Source organism: Rhopalosiphum padi, chromosome 1 (assembly GCF_020882245.1).
Source record: "Rhopalosiphum padi isolate XX-2018 chromosome 1, ASM2088224v1, whole genome shotgun sequence".
Lineage (NCBI taxonomy): Eukaryota > Metazoa > Arthropoda > Insecta > Hemiptera > Aphididae > Rhopalosiphum > Rhopalosiphum padi.
Window position 1 is genome coordinate 82,533,794 of NC_083597.1, and position 21,500 is coordinate 82,555,293.

At 29.3% G+C, this 21,500-nt stretch overlaps 2 protein-coding genes across 4 annotated transcripts in view; one reads left to right on the forward strand and one right to left on the reverse strand.

Moving 5' to 3' along the window:
- Positions 1–14,193, reverse strand: part of LOC132932260 (ras-related protein Rap-2b-like) — a 96,030-nt gene extending 81,837 nt beyond the window's left edge. The window contains exons 1-2 of the mRNA XM_060998535.1: positions 13,459–14,193; positions 11,096–11,210 (exon numbers count right to left, since the gene is read on the reverse strand). Of these exons, the coding sequence (XP_060854518.1) occupies positions 11,096–11,201 (106 nt within the window). The 5' untranslated portion in view covers positions 11,202–11,210; positions 13,459–14,193. The remainder of the gene's footprint in view (positions 1–11,095; positions 11,211–13,458) is intronic.
- LOC132932262 (uncharacterized) lies at positions 3,557–10,413 on the forward strand. 3 transcript variants are annotated; one of them, XM_060998536.1, is made up of 3 exons: positions 3,557–3,742; positions 3,968–4,076; positions 9,700–10,413. In XM_060998536.1, the coding sequence occupies exons 1-3, from the start codon at positions 3,722–3,724 to the stop codon at positions 10,164–10,166; spliced, it is 597 nt and encodes a 198-aa protein (XP_060854519.1). In that variant the 5' UTR covers positions 3,557–3,721; the 3' UTR covers positions 10,167–10,413. The 3 variants fall into 3 exon arrangements, with proteins under 3 accessions (XP_060854519.1, XP_060854521.1, XP_060854520.1); XM_060998538.1 differs by having other exon boundaries at positions 9,709–10,413; XM_060998537.1 differs by having other exon boundaries at positions 3,968–4,075; positions 9,705–10,413.
- Positions 14,194–21,500: the final 7,307 nt, after the last annotated feature.

The following is a 21,500-nucleotide window of genomic DNA, read 5'->3' on the forward strand; positions in this document are numbered from 1 at the left end:
ATATCAAATATAAAAAAAAAAATAGATAAATTTATTTAATATTCAGTCAAATATACTTATTTATATATTCGATCAATTTTTACGAACATAAAATGTCAATATATTATTATTAATTACTATAATTTCACAAATCATCATAGACCCCATAATCTTAACTTAATATCCTAGACAATTATTATTGTACCTATCCATATGATATATAATGTATAAGAATTTAAATGCTATATTCGTTTGAATTTAATTTTATATATATCTACATAAAAAGTATTGTGAAAATTGTGGCTTAAAATTTAAAAATAAAACCAAGTTATTTGGATCACCGTAGCAAAAACCTAGAATGATATATTAAGAAAAACTAACTATTTGATTAAACATAGTGTTTAATGTCTTAATAGATATATTTAAGAATTTCAAAAACCAAAATCTAAATAAAAGCATGCTACAAATTTTTTGCAGTGTACCCATGTATAAATACAAATTATGTGAGTTGAACTGATCGGACCAGCCACCGACATACATCTGTGAAACTTATTTCGTTGCATAAAACTTTGACCAAAGACATGATATATTATTATTCCTGAAGTTTTATTAACTTCGCATGGTATGATAAAATATTATATATAATACGCATACCCATCACTCGGTGCTATGGATATTATTCCTTTGCATTACACAGAGTTTTCATAAACGGGACTCTACATCGCGTACGACGTCGGAGGGCAACGTGATTATGCTTGTATTATGCTGTTTTATATAATAATTGATAACTTTTAACTTATAGCTAAAGCATAAGCTTTTTGTACTCAAATACGATATACCTTTTTACGAGAACACATTATTATTATTTTAAACGTATATCTCCCAACCTAACGTGTGTCTTTGATTGTAACGACAATATTTTATTACACACGCAGAGAGTTAATGTCATCTAATTACAGATAAATCACTTGCTATAAATGACATAAAAGTACTTAATATTATTATTGTTATGGTAATTAATCACCGTGTATCTGTGTACTTACGTATATTCTATAATTGTATATAATATAATATTTGGGTGTATTAATAATCTAATATATTATTTATATTTTAATGTTTTATTATATCAGAAAATATGTTTATCAAAATTAAGGAGAAAGGTAAGATAATATAATTTATTACAGGTACCATAACATTGAAATATCATAGTCTTCCAATGAACATTGAAAATTAATATTGCCATCTTAGGAAAAAAATTTGTGGCACTACCGTTGATGTAACTTGTAATTTTTTTTTTCTATATAGGTATTTAAAGAAAATTTTAGATCTTATTTTATGGAATATTTCAAGGATTTATATTTTATAATGCATGATTGCGCTTATGAAGGACATAAAAATCTATACGGTTTATTTTCACAAAATAAAAAATTGTTTATCATAATTATTATTTTTTTAAATAGTGTCTTTAGTTTTTAAGTTTTGCGATCTGCGTAAAATTACAAGTGGTACTTTTTGCAAATGTATTTTGGTCACTCTTACCCAACCACTCATCCTAACTTTAAATGTTATTTATATAAATTAACAAATATTTGTTCAATAGGTATCTGGTTATTATTCAATATAATATTTATAAAAGTATATTCTGATTCCGAATTTGAAATTAATATATGAGTTATTGTTATAAAAATCCACCATGACAAAATTGATAAAATATTCGATTTTGGTAATTATAATATAGCGTTATAAATATTCCAAACATAGAAATATGTGTAGCCAATTAAAATAATTATCCTGTTTACTAGTTATTATATTATATTTTTTAATTAGAGAAATTTTAACACATAATAATAATACTAGGAGACTGGAGAGTCAATAAGTATGTTCGACATAATATCAATCAATTGATATTTTTAACATATTAATAAAACGTTTTGAAAAACTCTGCTGTTCATAAAGAAACTTCTCACCAAAAAAAAAAAAAAAAGTCACAAATATTTACGGACTACCATTTAAAGATAAAAAGTTAATGAAAATTCTATTAAAACTCGTTCAATACATGTTGTTTTGTACGTATGAATTAATGAAAACTAAACTACCTAACTTATTAAAATGTTTTGTATAAATAACACATACAAAAGGGATGATAAAATATATACACATAAAAATGTCAACATGAATTATTTTTCTCATATCAACTTTAAAGTTATCCATTACTTACCAACGCCTCTTTTCGAGGAAAGGAGGGCTCCAAAAGTTTTCCACAACTTCTTTTAGCGATTAGAAATCGGACATTTATGATAGTTTAAAGAAGTCGTTTTGAATACATTTCCATAGAAAAATCAGTACACACGTTTTCATCTAAATAAATTTTAGTTATATTTTTGCTGTGTTTCGGGAAATAATATTACAGGCATAGATAAATATATATATATAATCAGTAATCACCCAAGATAGGATGTAAACCGCGTTTAAATTTTATTAACTGTAACAAAAATATAATCAATATCAAACGTAGACTGATGTTTTTATTTTACAAAAATAACTTGGAATATCCAAATAGTGATCACTGCGGAAAGCCGTGTAATAATCGATATATTATATTATTATTTGCCAAAAAGTAAAAACTAAATATGATAGCGCTCTCCTACTATCTTTCGTCTATATTATCATGATGTGCACAAAGTATATTATCTCACACGAAGAAATACATTAATTATTGTGCATGTAGACCATGACGTTTACTTGTACACATAATATATTAATTTATAATATTATACTATATAGTAAACTAGTAGTGTACGATCTCTGCAGTAGTATAGCCATTTAGCGGGGACCTGAAAATGTAAAAGTTGAAATAATTTAGAATAAAATTACACCGTTAATAAATTAAAAAAAGATAATCCCGTTCAATCCATTGAAACAATTGTTTTGTTTAATTATTTGACTTCAAAAACCTCAGCAACAGATCCCTTGCATATTTAATACATGCATATGCCTCATCATTCGCGCCGTCGTACTTGCAAAAGAGTTGACTAACCCGAAAACGTTGCTGCTCCGCCTACGGCCTAATAATATACGAATATTATGACGTGTAATTTATTATCATTATACGTACCTATATAATGTCGTAATATACGTCACGTCATTCTGAAGTAATAACTGCAGCACTACCTATTTGATTTTCGACAATTTTCAGCGTGCAAAGTCCTCTATATATAATAAAATGTAGGTATTGTACATAATCGCTTATGACGATTATACTAACGATAATCTCCAGTCGGCGACCTTAACCGAAGTCGGAAAAAATTAACGAAAATAATGAAATATAAACTAAAAAGGGGCAATTAAAATAATTATTGGCGTTACGTCCAAGGATACGACGCCGGCGCCGCACTACCGCGAATCTCCGCGCAGTGATAAGCGATATCGGCAATAACGATTATAATAACATACAATAATAATAATAATAATAGTATACTGCATTGCCACCGGGTTTTCGCGTAACAGACATAAAAAAACGAATGTCCTTAGGGAAAGACGAATGACAAGCTAGCAATATATAAGGACCAAACGTTTGCCGGTGTCAAATCATTCGTTTCGCCTCCCTCGGTCCAAGTGGTCCAAGCTAAAAATTAAACATTACCAGTCTTTGCAGCAATATCTGTGTACCTTTTTTTCCGTGCAAAATCGGCGAAATAAACAAACCGTTTCATAAAAACGCATCAGCAACTACCTCGCAAAAATGACATACTGCAAGTTGTTCGTAAGTAAATAAAAAATATATTAACGCCATTCCGCAACACCGAAAATATCCTATTGTTGCGCGCCACGAGGCGATGGCAGATTCTCTGCGGTATTTTTTTTTTTTAACAATATTCATAATATTCTCAAAATGAACATCACGCTGTTTTTCCAGTCGCAATAATAGTCCTTTATCAGACTCGTGAATAATCTCGTCGTTTCGTTTTTGTTTTTTTTTTTTCCAAAGTTTTGTTTCGCACTGCTCATTGTGTCGGTATTCGCCGAAAAGGATGCATCGAAAGCGGCTGAAAACGAGAGGGTGAAGAAAGCGGTAGTAATCCCACCACCTGGTTCAGGTAAGTTTGTCTATGTGTATATATATATATTTAGTGTTATACTGTTATAGCTGTATGGTTGGGATTATGTTTATAAGCTAAACAAATATTCTGTCAAAAAAAAAAAAATCACTTGGAAATAAAAATATCAAAATACGAACTAAAAATATACTTTCAAATACACATTATAGTTTGTATTGATAAAATAAATTTGATTTTCGTTTTGCACAATGAATGAAATAAGAAATAATATTAAAAGTTATTGTGTATTTAAAGTAAATTTTTAGTTGTAGGAAATCATCGAAATTGTCGCACAATAATCTCAATATATTAACAATCATAAAAAATATTACGGTTTTGATTATCTGCGTTACCTTCATCTGTTTGTATAATTTTAAATTAACTTACTATATATATCTAACAGTAAATACGAATTTATTTATAAATGTTGTTATATCTCATAATAATACGCATTTATTTAATGTTTTTCTCAAAATATGAATTTATTCCCTAAAACCTACAAGAAATCAAATTAAATGAATAATTGTGTGATTAAAAAAAAAAAAAACTATGCAAGAGTCATCATCATAAAATTCTAAATTTCTAACCCTATAATTATTATAGGTATAACTTATTCACTTATTGTTACCCCGGTGTGTGTAAATTATAATTATTTTGTGCACCCAATTATTAATTTCAACCACTGTTCCGCGTTAGTGGAGTAAATCACAGACAACTGTTACATTTACCTTTCAAATCAGATTAAAGTCTCAAACTTTACGCAATTAAATACACGATTCGAGTAATTTGCCAACGTTTGAAAGTCAAATAACGGCAGTTTATAGTAATTCGGTCGACTGTAAAAACAGGTGAACGCTATGATGGCGATTAATAATATTATGCAAAGCAATTTTATTGGGTATCGGACTACAAAATTAATAAAGTCAATATAATGGATAGATGATTGGTATTATAAATATTATATTTAGTGCGCATAATGCCAACGTTTAATGTTTGCTTATCCTAGTTGGATTGTTGAAATAATATATCACTTATTTGTATTGTACACCGACGTAGTTTTCAGTTAAAAATTACATTAAATACTCCTGTAAATATTTAAAGTCTTATTATTTATTCACGGAGCTAATAACTAAAATATTTCTAAAATATAAAATTGAAAACGCTGTTTTAATTATTCTAAAAAAAAAATAGAATAACGCGTTAGTAAACACTACCAGTACTATATTAGTAAATTACCAACAGAAATCAATGCCCGAGCAAAAATATTTTTAATCTGATTAAATAAATATATATATACGACATAGTCTCTTAAATTCATAAATTTGATGTTTGAAATATTTTATAAAAACTTTGACGTAACTCTCGACGCCATCCACATTTTCGATTAATAAAATAAATTGGTGTTCATTTTAAATTATATTTTCTATTTTACATATAATCACACAAAACGTTTAAAATATTATATTAAGTATTTGTATATACGAAATAAAAACGAAAAATCTATGGTAGAGAATAAAAATTGTCTTCTTTTTTAAAATGTAATATAATTTAATATTGTACGACGAGGTATAATATAATATATGCGTATTGTGTTTCGTTTAACGAATAAAAAACCGTGATAATTTTTTTTTTAAGCACATTAAAATCTTTAGCAAGCTCTAAAAAAACAATATAACTATACATAGTAAATGGATAGAAGAACACTATTCGCACGAGATGTGCAGATAATATATCAAAATGTACAGCAAGTTTATACGAAAACAAAAAAAAACTGTGCACTCTAAAATATGCGCGCGGTGGTTCATTAAGCGATATACGGAGTGATACATTTAATATAAGCCACTATAGTTATTTCAGAAAACTTTTGTTAGATAATTTTAATTCGTTAAAAATTGATATGACTGGAAAAAAATTCTATTTTTACTATTTCTATCGTTATAGTTTTTTTTAAATATTTTATTCTTTTGATTGACAAAATTATTACATAGGTACATATTTAATTTCAGACTTCTAAAAAGTTATTCCAAGTATTTCGTTTAATAAAAATCAAATTTCGGACAATATTAGTTTATTAGTTATTGAGTATTTATAAAGTTTAGATGAACGGAAAACTAATCATTTTCGTGGTATCTACCCTTGTAAACTCCGCTTATCTAAACTTTAAATATTTATAACTTATAATAGTCCATAAACTATAGTCATCCAAAATTTGATTTTTATACATTAAAGTACACTAAAAAATATTTTATTTCACAATAAGGAATTAAAAATGCATGTCGTATTTTTATAATTTTATATTTTAAATAGATGATAACGATAAAAGTTTGTTAAAAAAATCATTTTTATAATTTTTAACAACTTAAAATTTTATAAAAAATACATACCTATTTTTAATAACATCAATAGTTTTTAAAATAATGACTATATAACGTTAAATGATTCACTCGGTATAAAAATAAAATACATATATATTAATTTACCCCCGGGGAGGGAATATTGCAAAGTGAATAAAAATGTAAATGGTGGCGGATCGGAGCTGAGGCAGCGGAACGCGACGTGGCGCCTCGATTGCGACGGTTTTAAGGAAATGAATTGTATCATGAATCCCATAAATATATAGTTGTTTCGTCGCGCCGGAAAGACGGGTCGAAACGAAAAATAGGCACACGTGTGTACAAGACGGATACGCGCCACACAACAAAAACTAATTAACGATTTCGAAGCCGAAAACGGATTTCCCATCTCAAAACTGTCAGTCTACATTGTTCAAAATCTCAGTGAGCCTGGCGACGTTACTCGCTCCAACCACTTTGAACTAGGCCAGCCGGCACTTAGTCAGAGAGCGAAAAAAATATGGCTTTATTTAAAATTTTGATATTCCGAGCACTTAAAAAATGGTACGCCTCTCTTAGGGGTGAATGGGGGCTGTCCAGTGTTAAACAAATACAAATTATAAATATGTAAATTTATAAAATATTATGGTAGTTGACATTTTTAACAAATTAGAATATTTTTGAGCTATTTATAGGCATTTTAGCATTTATATGTCGATTAAAAATTATTTGGTGGGTATAAATGCTTGACAATTTAATACGAAAATCCCCATAAGTTTTTAATTTCTCAATTAAAGTATCATAAATTAATAAACACAATTTATTTTTACAATTGTTTAAAGACAAAATTCATAAAAATCGCGAAAATTAGTACTTAAATTATTTGGTAGTTATAAATACACTATAGTTTTTGTTTTTATATCAAAGATTAAAAAATGTAATTCATGATTTTTCCAAACCAAATAAATCTAATAAATATCTAAAGGCAAATATTTTTAGAGATTTTAAGTTCAAATGTGCATGAAATTACTTATTTGAAGATAAATAACATTTTTTATGATTTAAAGTCATTAGTCGTGGGTACTTTTACATATATTATTATATTATTATGAATTTTACTATATGCAGAGACATTTCTCATTTATTTCATCTATTTTTACTGTTTCACGGTATTTAAAAAAAGATATTATTACATTTTGAGTTATATAAGTTTATATAATTGGTATGTTTAAAATAATTAAATATTAATAATCTAATAAATGTAAAATTTTCGGAAAAATTGTATTAATCTACTATAACACTAAAACTAAAACAAATTACTTTATAATAGCTATGTATATGTATATATATATATATAAAAAAACGTATGACGAAATAAGCTTAGTGATATAGACTATATAACAGACCATCTCCTCACAGAATCGTTTTTTGTACACAATGATAATAAATTATATCATTGAATTCAAACACACCCATAACAGTAGCGCACCCGATAACTAATGTACAGCAGAGCGGTATCCACTTGCCTAACTTTTTTTTAATTACATCTACAATTCAATTAAATAACGCAATTAGTACTGCATAGGTACCGAAAAAAAAAATATTTACGTTGTACGCGCATTGTTAGTTAGTTAAATAAAAAAAAAGGTCTTTAAAATTTACCACCACGCACGAGATTATAAATGAACATTTTGTGCCGGCGAAAAAACGGCATTCAAACATTTCTAGCCATCGTTCGCCGTAAAAATCTCATGCAACGGATTTGACGATCTACAAAGGCGTGCGTTCACGTCGTGTTTTATGATGACACGCACTACAACAACGTGTATGATCTTATTATTGCTTCTTTTTAAAAAGTAACGATTATTAGTGCGTTTTATGTTTGTAAGCTTTTCGTTTTCAATATATTCCGCTGGAGATAATATATTTTAAAGCCGAACTGACGTTTAGACGACTGATACGAAAATCCCGGTTGCCATATGATAATATATTACAGTCATCCAAAATTTTAGCGTAGCCCCCGTAGCTCGACGTGTTCGAGTCGTCGGGGAAAAAAAATAACAATAATAATTTCGAAATATACGAATAGTAGTAAAATTAAAACGGATATGATGTCTTTTTTTTTTACGTCCACGTGACGTTTTTCGCTCGAAAATATTATTTATCGTGCGGGCGCACATGTACACGCGGTACGTTTTTACTTTTAACCTTGTTGAAATGTTGAAACGTTCACTGAAAATTCCTACCATTTCTATATTCGATCACGTTTTGTACGTAATACGTATACACCTACGCCGCCACCCCGTGTGTATTACGCATCTGTTTATCGATTTCGACTTAAAAACGTACACTATCGTAGTTTTTATGCATTTTTGGAAATTAGAAATCTCCCGATACCTATTTTATGCGTAATTCATGTTGTACATCTAATATTTCCCCCCGGGCCGGGGCGTTTATTATTGCCGGCGAGTATATTTTCAAACGAATAGGTTAAATGCGCATCGTCCGTTGATCATAATCAGCATCGACCTGCAGCAGCTACCTAAAACGGCTAAAACCCGGTCGCGTTATAATACCAAAAGATAAATACGTCACTACAATATTGCCAAGCGTGCACGCGAATCAATATAATTAGGCAATAATACGTACATCGTTGGAGTGCGGTACTTGGCGTGAAATTTTTAACAATTTTTTTCGATATAGAATTCGGTCGAGCGCGTTTCGAAATAATGAGTGCTTACAACAAAACTCGGAGTTATTCGTGACAAATTTTGAGTAAAATTTAAAAAAAAATTAAATTAAACTCGTACCTATTTGTGTGAATTTATTATTATGCATCGTGTATTATTATACCATGTACTTTTAATGTGATTCGTGGTCATTGGTCAAACCCTATTGCATTGTGAACGATACCGTGTCGAGATGTCGCCGTTGTTCAGTCAGAAGTTGATGGTGTAATAATATCATAAAATTGCCAGACAATATAATATTATTATGTAAAGTAAAAATAATAATTTGCCTAAAAAAAAACCCAATGTATTTATCATTAGCATAAAAGGTAAAATAAACTGTATAACATAAATCGTATAGATAAAAACCTATAAAAATCTCGAAAATATATAAAACCTTAAATATTTACATTAATTTATATGCAAAACATTATTATAGCGAAGCAATATTATGTGCACATTTTTTTTTTTTAGAAATTGTTTTAGTTTTCTGTACAGAAATTATTGCACAATAAATTATTTCAACTCTAAATTTATAACAACGTTTCGTTTCGTATTTAGTTGCGGCAGCTTACGGATACTACGGAAGTCCTTATAGCGGTTTATACGGTAGCCCTTATAACACCTTATACGGCCAAGCTTACGGTTACCCGTACGGATCGCACGACGATGGCAAGTACCACCATCACGCGGCTAAGTACGACGACGGCAAGTACCATCATCACGTGGGTAAGTACGACGATGGCAAATACCACCCCGGAAAGTACGACGATGGCAAGTACTACCCTGGAAAGTACGACAAGGCAACGGTGGCCACAGCAGTGTACAGCAAGCCGTATTCGACCGGGTACAACGGGTACAACTATGGTTACAACGGTTACAACGGCTACAACAACGGATACAACTACGGTTACAACGGCTATAACAACGGATACAACTACGGTTACTACGGCGGATATCCGTACGCTCACTATCCGTACAACCACCAATACAACAACCACTACGCGTCATACCCATACGTCTACTAAGCCGACCTTTTCATCCGAACAATTTTGTTTGACAGTTTATTTTCTTCGATCCCACAAAACACTATTGTTACCATACATAATAATAATATACTCTTGTGTCGATCGTTATAATGATTGTTCTGTATACAATTTGCTTTATAAATGTAATAGAGTTTATTTTAATATAACAATATACTTAGTAATATTTAAACTTGGAAGTATTCCGTCAGATTTTAACGTGAATAAACATTTTAGATATTGATTACTATTTTTGATCGTTGTATTTTTATAATGTAAAACTCTGCTCGGTGTTTGATTGTAGTTGATTTGCAAAAAAATTGTACACAACATGTGTAATTTGCGTCAACCATTTTAGGTAGCAAAAAATATGAATTGTAATTTGGACCTAAATTCAAATTGAATATTTTTAGTTCAAAGTATAAGATATTTAGATATGAAAAGCTACACAAAATCACACAGAATATTCCGTTTTGGATTCTGAGCGGTTATTTCACTGAACCAATCACACAGTTGCAGTTAAAATTAAAGCTACCTAATAAAAATAATAATATAGTATATGAAAAACATTTATTACATAAAAATAATTAATAATATAATAAATTAATTATTTTGTAAAAAAATAATAAATGTAATGATACTGCGTCATAACACGATTACGACGGGTATCTTTGTAATGATTACTAGCAGTTATAAGGCAAGGCAAGTAGTTAAAAATCCTGAAAAATTATTATTGTTATTACTTACTAGAGTCCATCGAGTCAAACAAGGTACCGACATAATATCGAATGCATAAATACTCATTTTAGACCAAATTACAAACAATGTTATCGGCTACCTCGGGTGGTGGAAATTACATTAGAGATATGTTATTTTAGTGTGAATTACAAGCTATCAGATATTCGTGTTATATAAAAAGATGTCTTGCCTAGTTAACGAGTGGTTTGACGACAATGAATCATCGCGGAAAAACGATGATGGCTGCAGACTGAATCGCCGTTTAAATTGGTGTTTGCCTTTGGCTCCGTCTCGAGGCATTTTTTGTTGCTGAAAAAAAGGCAATCACATCACAAGGTTAATAATGATAATATGTAAGTACGATATATGAAAGAAAAATGTATCACAATTATTATTTCTGTGCATTATGTGTACAATATTTTATTGTACCTATCTACCCTCAGTCAAGAACAAAATATGTATTAGGTATTGCTATAAAGTATAAATATTAAAATATTTTAACAAATTAAAAATTAAAATAATATTTACGGCTTTACGAGATGGAATCAATAGGTAATTACTTTGATGCGCAGCGGAATTAATGCGTACAAAACGTCGTTAAATTGTAAAATCAATCATAAGCCGTTTTATGTCGGTAAAAAATATCCTAATCAAAACTTGAGATTTACCCTTAAATTTACTTTGACATTTTATTAGTTACCTTTTATGAATACATATATTTTTAGGACGGATTTTGTTATGACTGTTATGAGGATGGATGCGTATTAGTTTCATCTCACAATCGTATATGGAATATGGAAAATTTGTGTTTATCAGAACTAATTTTGTATTTGTTAAAATGTTAACTTTAAAATGTATAGAATTATTATAAAACTTAAAGGTAAAAAAATATTATTCGCGTTTGTACATTAAATGATTTTTTTAATTTTTAAGAGAGTTGTGAGTATTTTAAAATTACAATATTTTACATACCTATACTCATAACTCGCTTTAAAAATTTAAATATTGTTGCAAATCTAATGTAAACGCATAGAAAATACGTATGTCTTACTTTTGTACTTGGTAATAGGAAAATTTACAATTATATTAAAACTAACTACAAAAAAATCTATTCTTCTGAACGTAAATTTGCTATGTTGTACTAACTTTTATAAGACGTTGACAACACATCGCGCAGGTTTAGTACTACGTTTAGCTACTGTGTACTATAGTGTTCTGCGCACGTACAATTTCACAAATTCTAGAGTAATTCTCATCGTCGATAGTCAAATAAACTGTGTTTGCATTATGTATAAACGTTATGATTTATGAGTGAAAAATTCGCTGTCCTACTCAAATATACGTTAATTCGCGTGACAAATTTTATTCACGGGTAAATGTATTAACGTCTCGTGAGTCGTGATACGTATTGAAATTGTTAAAAAAAAAAAAATAAGGAAAAGCTATGTAAAAAAAATTTAATTTATTCCAGCCGTGTAATAGATTCGGGCCGTAATATCCGCACTAAAACCAACAAGAGGGTAGTAGGTGGTTCGGAAAAAATCCTATTAAAACGCAACGGGGCGTTCGCCCTGCGGCTACTTTTTAGACACTTAATACGTACAATTAAAGAAATTCACGCTGTTCGCGCACGTTACGCGACTAAACTAGTTTCGTTTTCCACGGCATACAATATACTATAATAACAACAATATAATAATATGATCGATACAACATCGGGGCATTTATAATACTTATGTGTGAATTATGTGTCATTATGTCCGTTCGCTATATGTATAGGTACGATGGAAAATCGATTTGTCCGCTGTCGAGAGTATACTGAAGTGCAGTTATGTCCAAAAAATCTGCTGTTGTAAAATTAACGTCAAGTGGGAAACAATAATACTGGAAAAATATTATTCAAATAAATCACGACCAAATACGGATTAGTTCACTCATTGGTCGATAATTGCGAACTGTGGCTCGACGGTGAAAAAAAATACAGCAAATGCGGCCGTGTTACCATTAAGCTAGGATATTAACATTGCTATAACATTGGTGCGCCTGCATGCCCGTGGCTGTTTATATTTACATTAAACATGGCAATTGTTTATAAAATATCATAATAAAACAATAATATAATACACGGTCGTCGCAGATCAGAAATAAATTAAAAATAATAACAAAATGAAATTACCAATAGAATGATTCAAAATATAAATTGAAGTTTTTTATTAAAAAGGAATCATAAAATCTTTGGTTTTCAATTCTTTTAAATTAATTTTTATAGTAATAGTAACAAAATTATTGACATTTTTATTAATATTTATATTAAAAATAAGCATAATAACGATCGTCATCTGACATAATTTTAGTCTTACTACATCTATAATGAGACGCCCAAATACCTTGTACCAGTGTGCCCTGCAGGGACCACACCACCGGGTCTCCTTTAATCCGGTGTTCATATGCAATCGTCGAAAAACCTTTGTACGCGCAATACACGTATTAATGCGAATAACAACGAGGGAAACATAAACAATAATATAATTGCACACCAATATAAATGTCAAATTACCTGCTTGTTCGACCGGTGTGTACAATATTATATTATAAACCGACGTTGAGGTGTCCGGAAACCAAAAGTGGTCGCGTATACGAAACTATTTCGCGATTTGAAACTCCGCCGAACTGCACTGGACCGGACCGACGACGAATATTATATTACGTAGCGGTTGAAACAAACTATTACATTCGATAACTGAGCTGCGAAACGGCGCGTTTTTGATACACATTAATTATATGACATGACACGAACACGCACGATAATATCATATAAAATCAAAATTATTTTATATTATCAATTATTGCAGTGAACTAGTGGTTTTTGAAAAATAATTTTAAAAAAAAACACGACACGACGATATCCAACAACAGTACACTCGATCCGCAACTACACACATGACGGCCACGCACTCGTCATCGTCGTCGCGAATATAAAATACAATATCCGTCCTCTCTATATTTATTTGTTATTTACAAACGATGTTATGATAATAGTTTTTTTTTTTTTTTTCTATTTATGCCGTCGTACTGTACGACACGAACGCGTGCACACGAGTAATGAGCGGATACAATAATAATTACCTGCCGAATACACGCCGCGGTCGCGTATTACAACTGTACTCAACAGGTGTCAGAGACGCGAAACCGACTTAACGGGGTCAAACTTCTCGTCCCCGTGATCGCGGACATAGAGTGCGATGCCGTTTCGCGTACGCCACGAGAAGGGTCTGCACGGGGCGACTGGGGAGAAATCTGCAGGAAAAGTGTTTTATCCCACCCCCGTCTGCCGGTGCGCATGCCGGTCGCAGCGCGAATCCAGTCCCCCGCGTCCTCTGTCGCACCCTCGGGCCGTTTCACCCTCTCCAAGAGGTCGTACCCTCTCCACACGGCCGCGCGCATCCCCTCGCCGGTATCTCGCCCGCTCTCTCGGTCACTGCTGCACATATATAATAGTCGGTTTCCTCCGCTCGCCAACGTCGCGCGTCCCGCGGCGATTCCCGTACAACGTTTACACACATGTATATTTTAAATATTATATAGAAATGTATACACGCCCGTGAGTATGATGATGATGATGACGATAATAATAATATTATTATGTCACGACGTGCACAACAGTGGAACCTATTTAGGTTTTAGGTGGTACCCATAAGACTCTACGCATAATATTTCATATTATTATATATGTATTACGTACAATATTATTGCCGATATATAATAATTGTGTAGATAACATAATACAAACTCGCGTTATACCTGCAGTCCGCAGGGGCACCCATCAGTCGATTTCGAGGAGGAAATATAAACTAAAACAAAAAAAATGTATTTACAGGCAGACTCTTCTTGCGGGAGAGGGATGTGTGCGAACATGACTTTTAAGCCGGCTGTACGTTGCTATATTTATTAGTATTTATATAATACAACGTATGCGAATTTCAATGATTAGTTGGTTAAAAATGTGAATTGCTGATTATTTACGATAGAAACTAAAAAGAATAATTATTTTTCTCAGTTCGCTAAATTTGCGTTTGTCAAAGCTTAAGATAAACGATTTTGGTTTTTAATATTTTTTAAGAATATTATTTTATTTAAAAATTCGATTGATATTTTATCGTTGTTAAATGACTTTCAACAGCGTAAGCCATTGGGTGTACAAAGGATTTTTATAAAGTTATAAATTCCACATTTAAAAAACTCTCTTTATACCTTTATAAATGTTTTTTAACAGATACATTTGAAAATATATCGTTTTAAAAACTTGCTATCTATAGTATGTAAATACAATGAATCGTGTTATTTACAAATGCCATCTGATTCAGTAGCGAATTTAAACGTTTTACATCCCCAGACACCAGATTATCAGCTTCGACTTCCGTTTTAAATTATTGTTATATTAGAATATAAAATATACGAGTACACGTATTATAGACATCGATATAATATAATTCGTGTTTACTAATTTAAAGATTGCTTCAGTTTCATAACTCAAATCTAATAACTCATGATAATATTATTTAGACGTCAGATTGCCAACACTGAAAATTCAGCGACAAGGTTATATATTCTGCATCGCTACCCTTAAAATCTGTTGCCTAATTTCTGGCCGACATATATGATTACGCGAAGACCTCGTATAATGCTACAGGTAAATCATTTTACTAACCCGTAGGCTAGGTATATATTATAATTTATTTACTATAGTCGCATGCAAAAACTGCATTTTATATATCTCCTAGCACTTAATATTAATTATTCATATTGTTCTTTATCAACTACCCATTTTGTTTAATTTGTTTACTTAATAAAACGGAGTAGGCAAGTACTGCATGTGTGAGCTACTATTCTATCGTCAAATACTGTACCTATTATTATGATTATTAATAATTACGATTTTCAAATTTATTCCATGTAATAATTCATTAGTAATAACTTAATTGTTTCACTTAATTATTTTAAACATTAGTAAATGTTGGTATATTACTATTATACATTAAAAACGCGTGCAACTATTATACGTTTCATTTCGATATTTTAAGACAATGTCACAATGATCATATCATTCATATCTATTGGTCCATAAAATTATACATTTTTTAATTCTAGTTGAATTCATCACTTTTTTAAGATAATCATTATTAATAATACATAAATAATATAATTAATGATTTTTTTTAAAGATGCCTAAATAAATAATTTCGACTACTGCAGAGCTCTGGAAAAAACAACGAGAACATAAATAAGCCAGTCATCTGTCATTTTATATTTATCATGACGTGTCTACATTTTTTAAGCTTTTTGGAAACGGACTTAACGTACCCTTTTAAACTCTCAACACTTAACAGTAGAAAAAAATTGCCTCATACAGTGTAAAAAGCAAATATGACTAATGATTGTATTTTTTTTTTAATACGTACGTTATAAACAGATATCATATCTTGATAAACTAGAATTGTCCGAATTCAAATATATTATGCTGATCAATTGCCAAAACTAAATAAATATTTATATTTAGGTCATAATATATTCCTTTAGTTATCGTATCTACTGTTGTAAAATAAATATTGTTTTTGATTTTTAAACGTCGATCATAAAATAAAGAAAACAGCAATTCTGATAAAACATTTAAAATGATTAAATATGTGTCAAAATTAATATACACATTACGTTGACACCTGTGTAATAATGCACCTATTTGATTTACGCGTATAACGTGTTAATAAAATTAAAATGAAAAACTAATAATTTATAGCCTACAGCGAATATAATTTAGGCCAAAATATTCTTCCCCAGTATACTAACCTGTACAGAAAACCGTGTTATTTTAATATTTTGATTAAATCATAGTCCGAAATCATTTCAACATTTAATTAATATTTTCGAATGAATAATATTAATATATGTATTTTACTGTACGAAATAAAACTTTTCATTATAACGACATTTGATGTATTATCTCATAAGTAACAATAATTATTATTATGCTTGCTGAATGATTTTTAATTATTAATTTTTATGATTATAAATTTATAATTTAAATTAATAAAATAAATAATATTCACTGAAAGTAGCTAATAGTACCTACACTAAAAATATATTTAAATTTAATAGAAGTTCAGACTACAATTTTGTAATGATAAACAATTTTAATTTCATAAAATCGATCGAAAAAACTACTGTTTATGCCTATAAAAATTCTAAATATTCCTATTTTATTCATAAACATTTGAAACATAAATTGGATAAATTATTTTTAAACATTATATTTTTAACTTTTTTTAGAACAATAAAACAATGAAGATTTTAATAAACTTTTAACATAAGAGCTGTTTATGGACAATAGACATCCATAAATTATACTAAAACCACTGAAGGAAATTTCTAAACTATAAAATGAATTTCTTGACATAATAAGGTCAATTAATTTTAGTCACACTATATAGAATTTCTAAGTTTTAACTTAACTTTATTCTATTGTATTAGATTATGCTATACATTACATATTTTCATTAAATCATATTTATTTCAAGAAAATTATAATGTTTTTAACAATACAATTATATTATTATCTTAATAGTTTTATATTAATTAGACATTACAGTACAAATTATTGATTAATCTATTTTAAAATTGTTATAACTGAAGTACTTAAATAAGATACAACGCATTTAATTTAAGTTTTTAATGTCATAACTCATAGTAAACTGATATTCGAATTAATTTAAATCACAATTCGTTTTAACTATGAGAACATAAACAATAACAAAGCTACATTATCTACACACTAATTTTTGATGTTGAATCAATTTATTTTCACTACATTCTTAAAAGTGTTACTATTATTATTTATTATATTTTTTTTAATTAACGTATAAATTACTTTAGTCAAATATTTGTTCTTTTTTTATGAATGATGACATTTTAATAAAAAAAAGTACTTATAATTTCTACTTTGTATAATTTGTATATTATGTACATGAATTTTAATAAACTGTCAAAAAAAAATATTTATAAAAACAATAACTATAATAATATTAAATTAAATTATATAATATATATTATATAATGTTATTATAATTAATAAATTAAAGGGAAATAATAATAATAATGTTTTGAATAGTTGTTTTAAATTAACAGTATTAATATTATTCAAAATATTAAAATTATATTTTAAGAAATTATTTTTTAACGCCCTTTTGCTTGTATAAATATTGTGTGATGATAATATTTCACAGCAATTTATTCAACGGCTTTACTAAGAAATTAATCAAAATATAAACAAAAATAAATTACACATTATATTTGGAATGAAAGTTGCGGCACTATTGATATTAGAGGACGAAATAATTGGCCTCGCGTATTTATAATTATATATATTTATATATAATTGAAATATTATATTTCTTCATGTCATCAAAAACGTAAGTTATCGGCAAATCATTAGTTATAGACACAAATAAAGCAATTTATACACGTGGATGTGAATACTATGAATAAGTACATGTCTTTTGGTTTATCGAAAAATAAACTTCTATTTATTGTCCATCGACGAGACACAAACAAATTTTTGTTAGAAATCGGAAATGAATAACGGAACGATGTGGACTCACGAGAGAAATGGTAAGAGATACTAAAGAAAGTGCAATATCTGACAAGATGAATTGTCCATGATGTATACATATAGTTGGATTTCGAAGAAAAGGGACAGACAAGCTAGACTAGAAACAAATAAGAAAAACATGAAATAATGGAAAAAATAATATATCATGTTTGTGTACAACTAATAAAAATCATCCTTGAACGAACTGAAAGTTTGTTGACATTGTTAATTTTTTTTTTAATCGTTAAGTTACCAATATAATATTTTTGTTTCTATTATATGACCTCGTGTGTAACTAAGTTTGGATGGATATGTGTGGCGCGTGACAGAGCATATCGGAAATCGTACATTCGTAGATCGTTGGCAAACGCACAAGTGGCCGGATACATTATCATTATCGCAGCTATGAAATGTCGGAAAATTAACACTCACGACATCGGTGTAGGTGATTTGCCTATTTATTACGCCGCGCGATGGAATTGTTAAAATTAAAACAAATTAAACAAACATATAGGTACATGGGCGCCGCGAGGGGGGTGCAAGGGGTGCACATTCACCCCCTGGCATTACAAAAAATTGAATGGTATTGAAACTATTTTATTTTGCATAATTATCTACATTATTATTTCTATTACTTATTATTATACTTATTTTACATAATTGTCTATTTATAATATAATACTTATTTTTTAAATAATAATTGTAAACGCCTATGGTTTTTTCCAAATTCTTCAATTGAATTTTCAATGAAATTGGTATTCTCTTCTAGTCTTTTTCTATGTACACTCATCATACACAATCTGGACAACCCGTCATCACCAGGGCTCGGGACTAACATTTGAAAGTGATTTTTTTTTGCTTTTTTCAACGATTTTCTATCATATATAGTGTCAATGTATAGGACATTAGGACATTTCAGTTGTCACGTGTATATTCAATATATAAATCGGTCACTTTTATCGCATGCGATAAGCTTACGAGTTGTCGTGTAGGATAAAGGCTACTATTGTCATTATCGGGTTTTCTAATCGTAGTCGTTGAAAAAAAAACTAAAATAACTTTGTATTGTCATACAATTTGAAAAAATATTTTTACGTATTTAACTATTATTATTATTATTATTATTATTATTACGTATATAAGCATTATTTAAAAATTAGCGTATACCTACTTGCACGATGCACCCTCCTGATAAAATTCCTGGCGGCGCCTATGCGTAGGTACAATATAGTAATATTATAATAACGTCCGAAAAAATGGTTTCAACTACGAAAATATAGTACGAAAAAGGACAATTTACGATGAAAGCATTTCCACGACTAAAAGACTTTTCCAGACCAGAATACCGGTGACGCGGGTACATCCTCATCACGCCGAGGTTTTACGGACCTAGTGGAATTAAACATTTTATTATATTAATACAATATTATACTACACTACCACAAGTGTCATATTAGAAATGGTTTTTTTAAAGGTCGTATTGAAATACAATACGCTAAATACGAAACGTATGCGATATATGTATTATAATTGTTAGCTTTAAATAATATTATATATAGTTTATTATACGCATTTGTAATTTTAGTTTGTTAATTTAATCAAAAACATTTCTTCTAACTTACTTAAAGCAATTAAATATTTGAATAACAGTAATACAGTATTGTTTAAGTCGTAATGTTGTCATCACTCATTAATCATCAGTAACACGCGGACTTAATGTGAATTGTGATTAATCATTATACTGTGGATGTGTAGTTGTTCACTTATTAAGGTCAATACTACGGGACACAAGTGTATGCGGCCAGCTGTCCACAACGTTTAATTTAAAAATTAGCATTCCTATGGGTAGTTGGAATGGTTTACATGGTTTTTTAAAAATATCATTGTATCCTGTAGATTAGCTGTTTTGAAACAATTTCTCCTTTATCCGTTCTTGATAACTACGACATAAATATTAATAATTAATATTATCAATCATTGTTAGTGATAATTCACTAGAATATTATTGTAATATAATAAATGTATTGTGTTACCTTTATCTGAAAACTATTGGTTATCAATGAACTCGATTTTATTTAAAAAGTATAATTTCTATTTTTGTCATTTCAAAATATTCTTAACCTTGCCCACCTTACTCCCTTGATAAACCTTTTTATTATTGCACTATGATATATATTTTTTTTTAAATCTGAATAGGTCCAATAGGTCTATGGCCTTCTCCTTTCATCTATTTACCGGGAGAGTTATTGTGACAGTCAAACATTTACATATTTAATAATATTTATATAAACTTGAATAAATTATGTTTATGATTTATACATGCGTTATCAAAAGTGAAAATAATTTTAACAATAAGGTTTTTGATTCAAACAGCATTTAAATCTTAATAATATAATTAAATTATGTATATGATATATGAAATATTATGTCAATATATTATTAAACATAACAACTTATTGATACTTGAACGTTATACACTTATAGATTAAATTAAATACTTTAGAATATTGTTTCGATTACAAATGTACAATAATAATAATACATACTATTTAGCAATTCGAAAACACATACTATTTTGTTTAAATACGAGTAAAACGAAGACTGTTTATCTGTACATTAGCTCTTTAAAAATAACACATGATATTGGTAAACTCAACGTTGTGAAAACGATCATCTGATTCAATTTCCGGCGAACGCACTCGTCGAATCTTTGAAACTACAATTAAACACCACAATACCACATCTATCCATTGTCTATACCTAGTATAATTCAATCTGGTTTGTTTTTTCACACCAATCGCATAAGCGCTTTGCTGTTCACGCCTTGAGCTTGTAGACATACAACTACTGTGTTTGGCGTGTAAATACCAAACGGGAAACGTGTAATAATACAGAAATCGTACGAGCGTCATTATCAATGAAGTTTGAACACATACAAATACACGAAAATATAACGA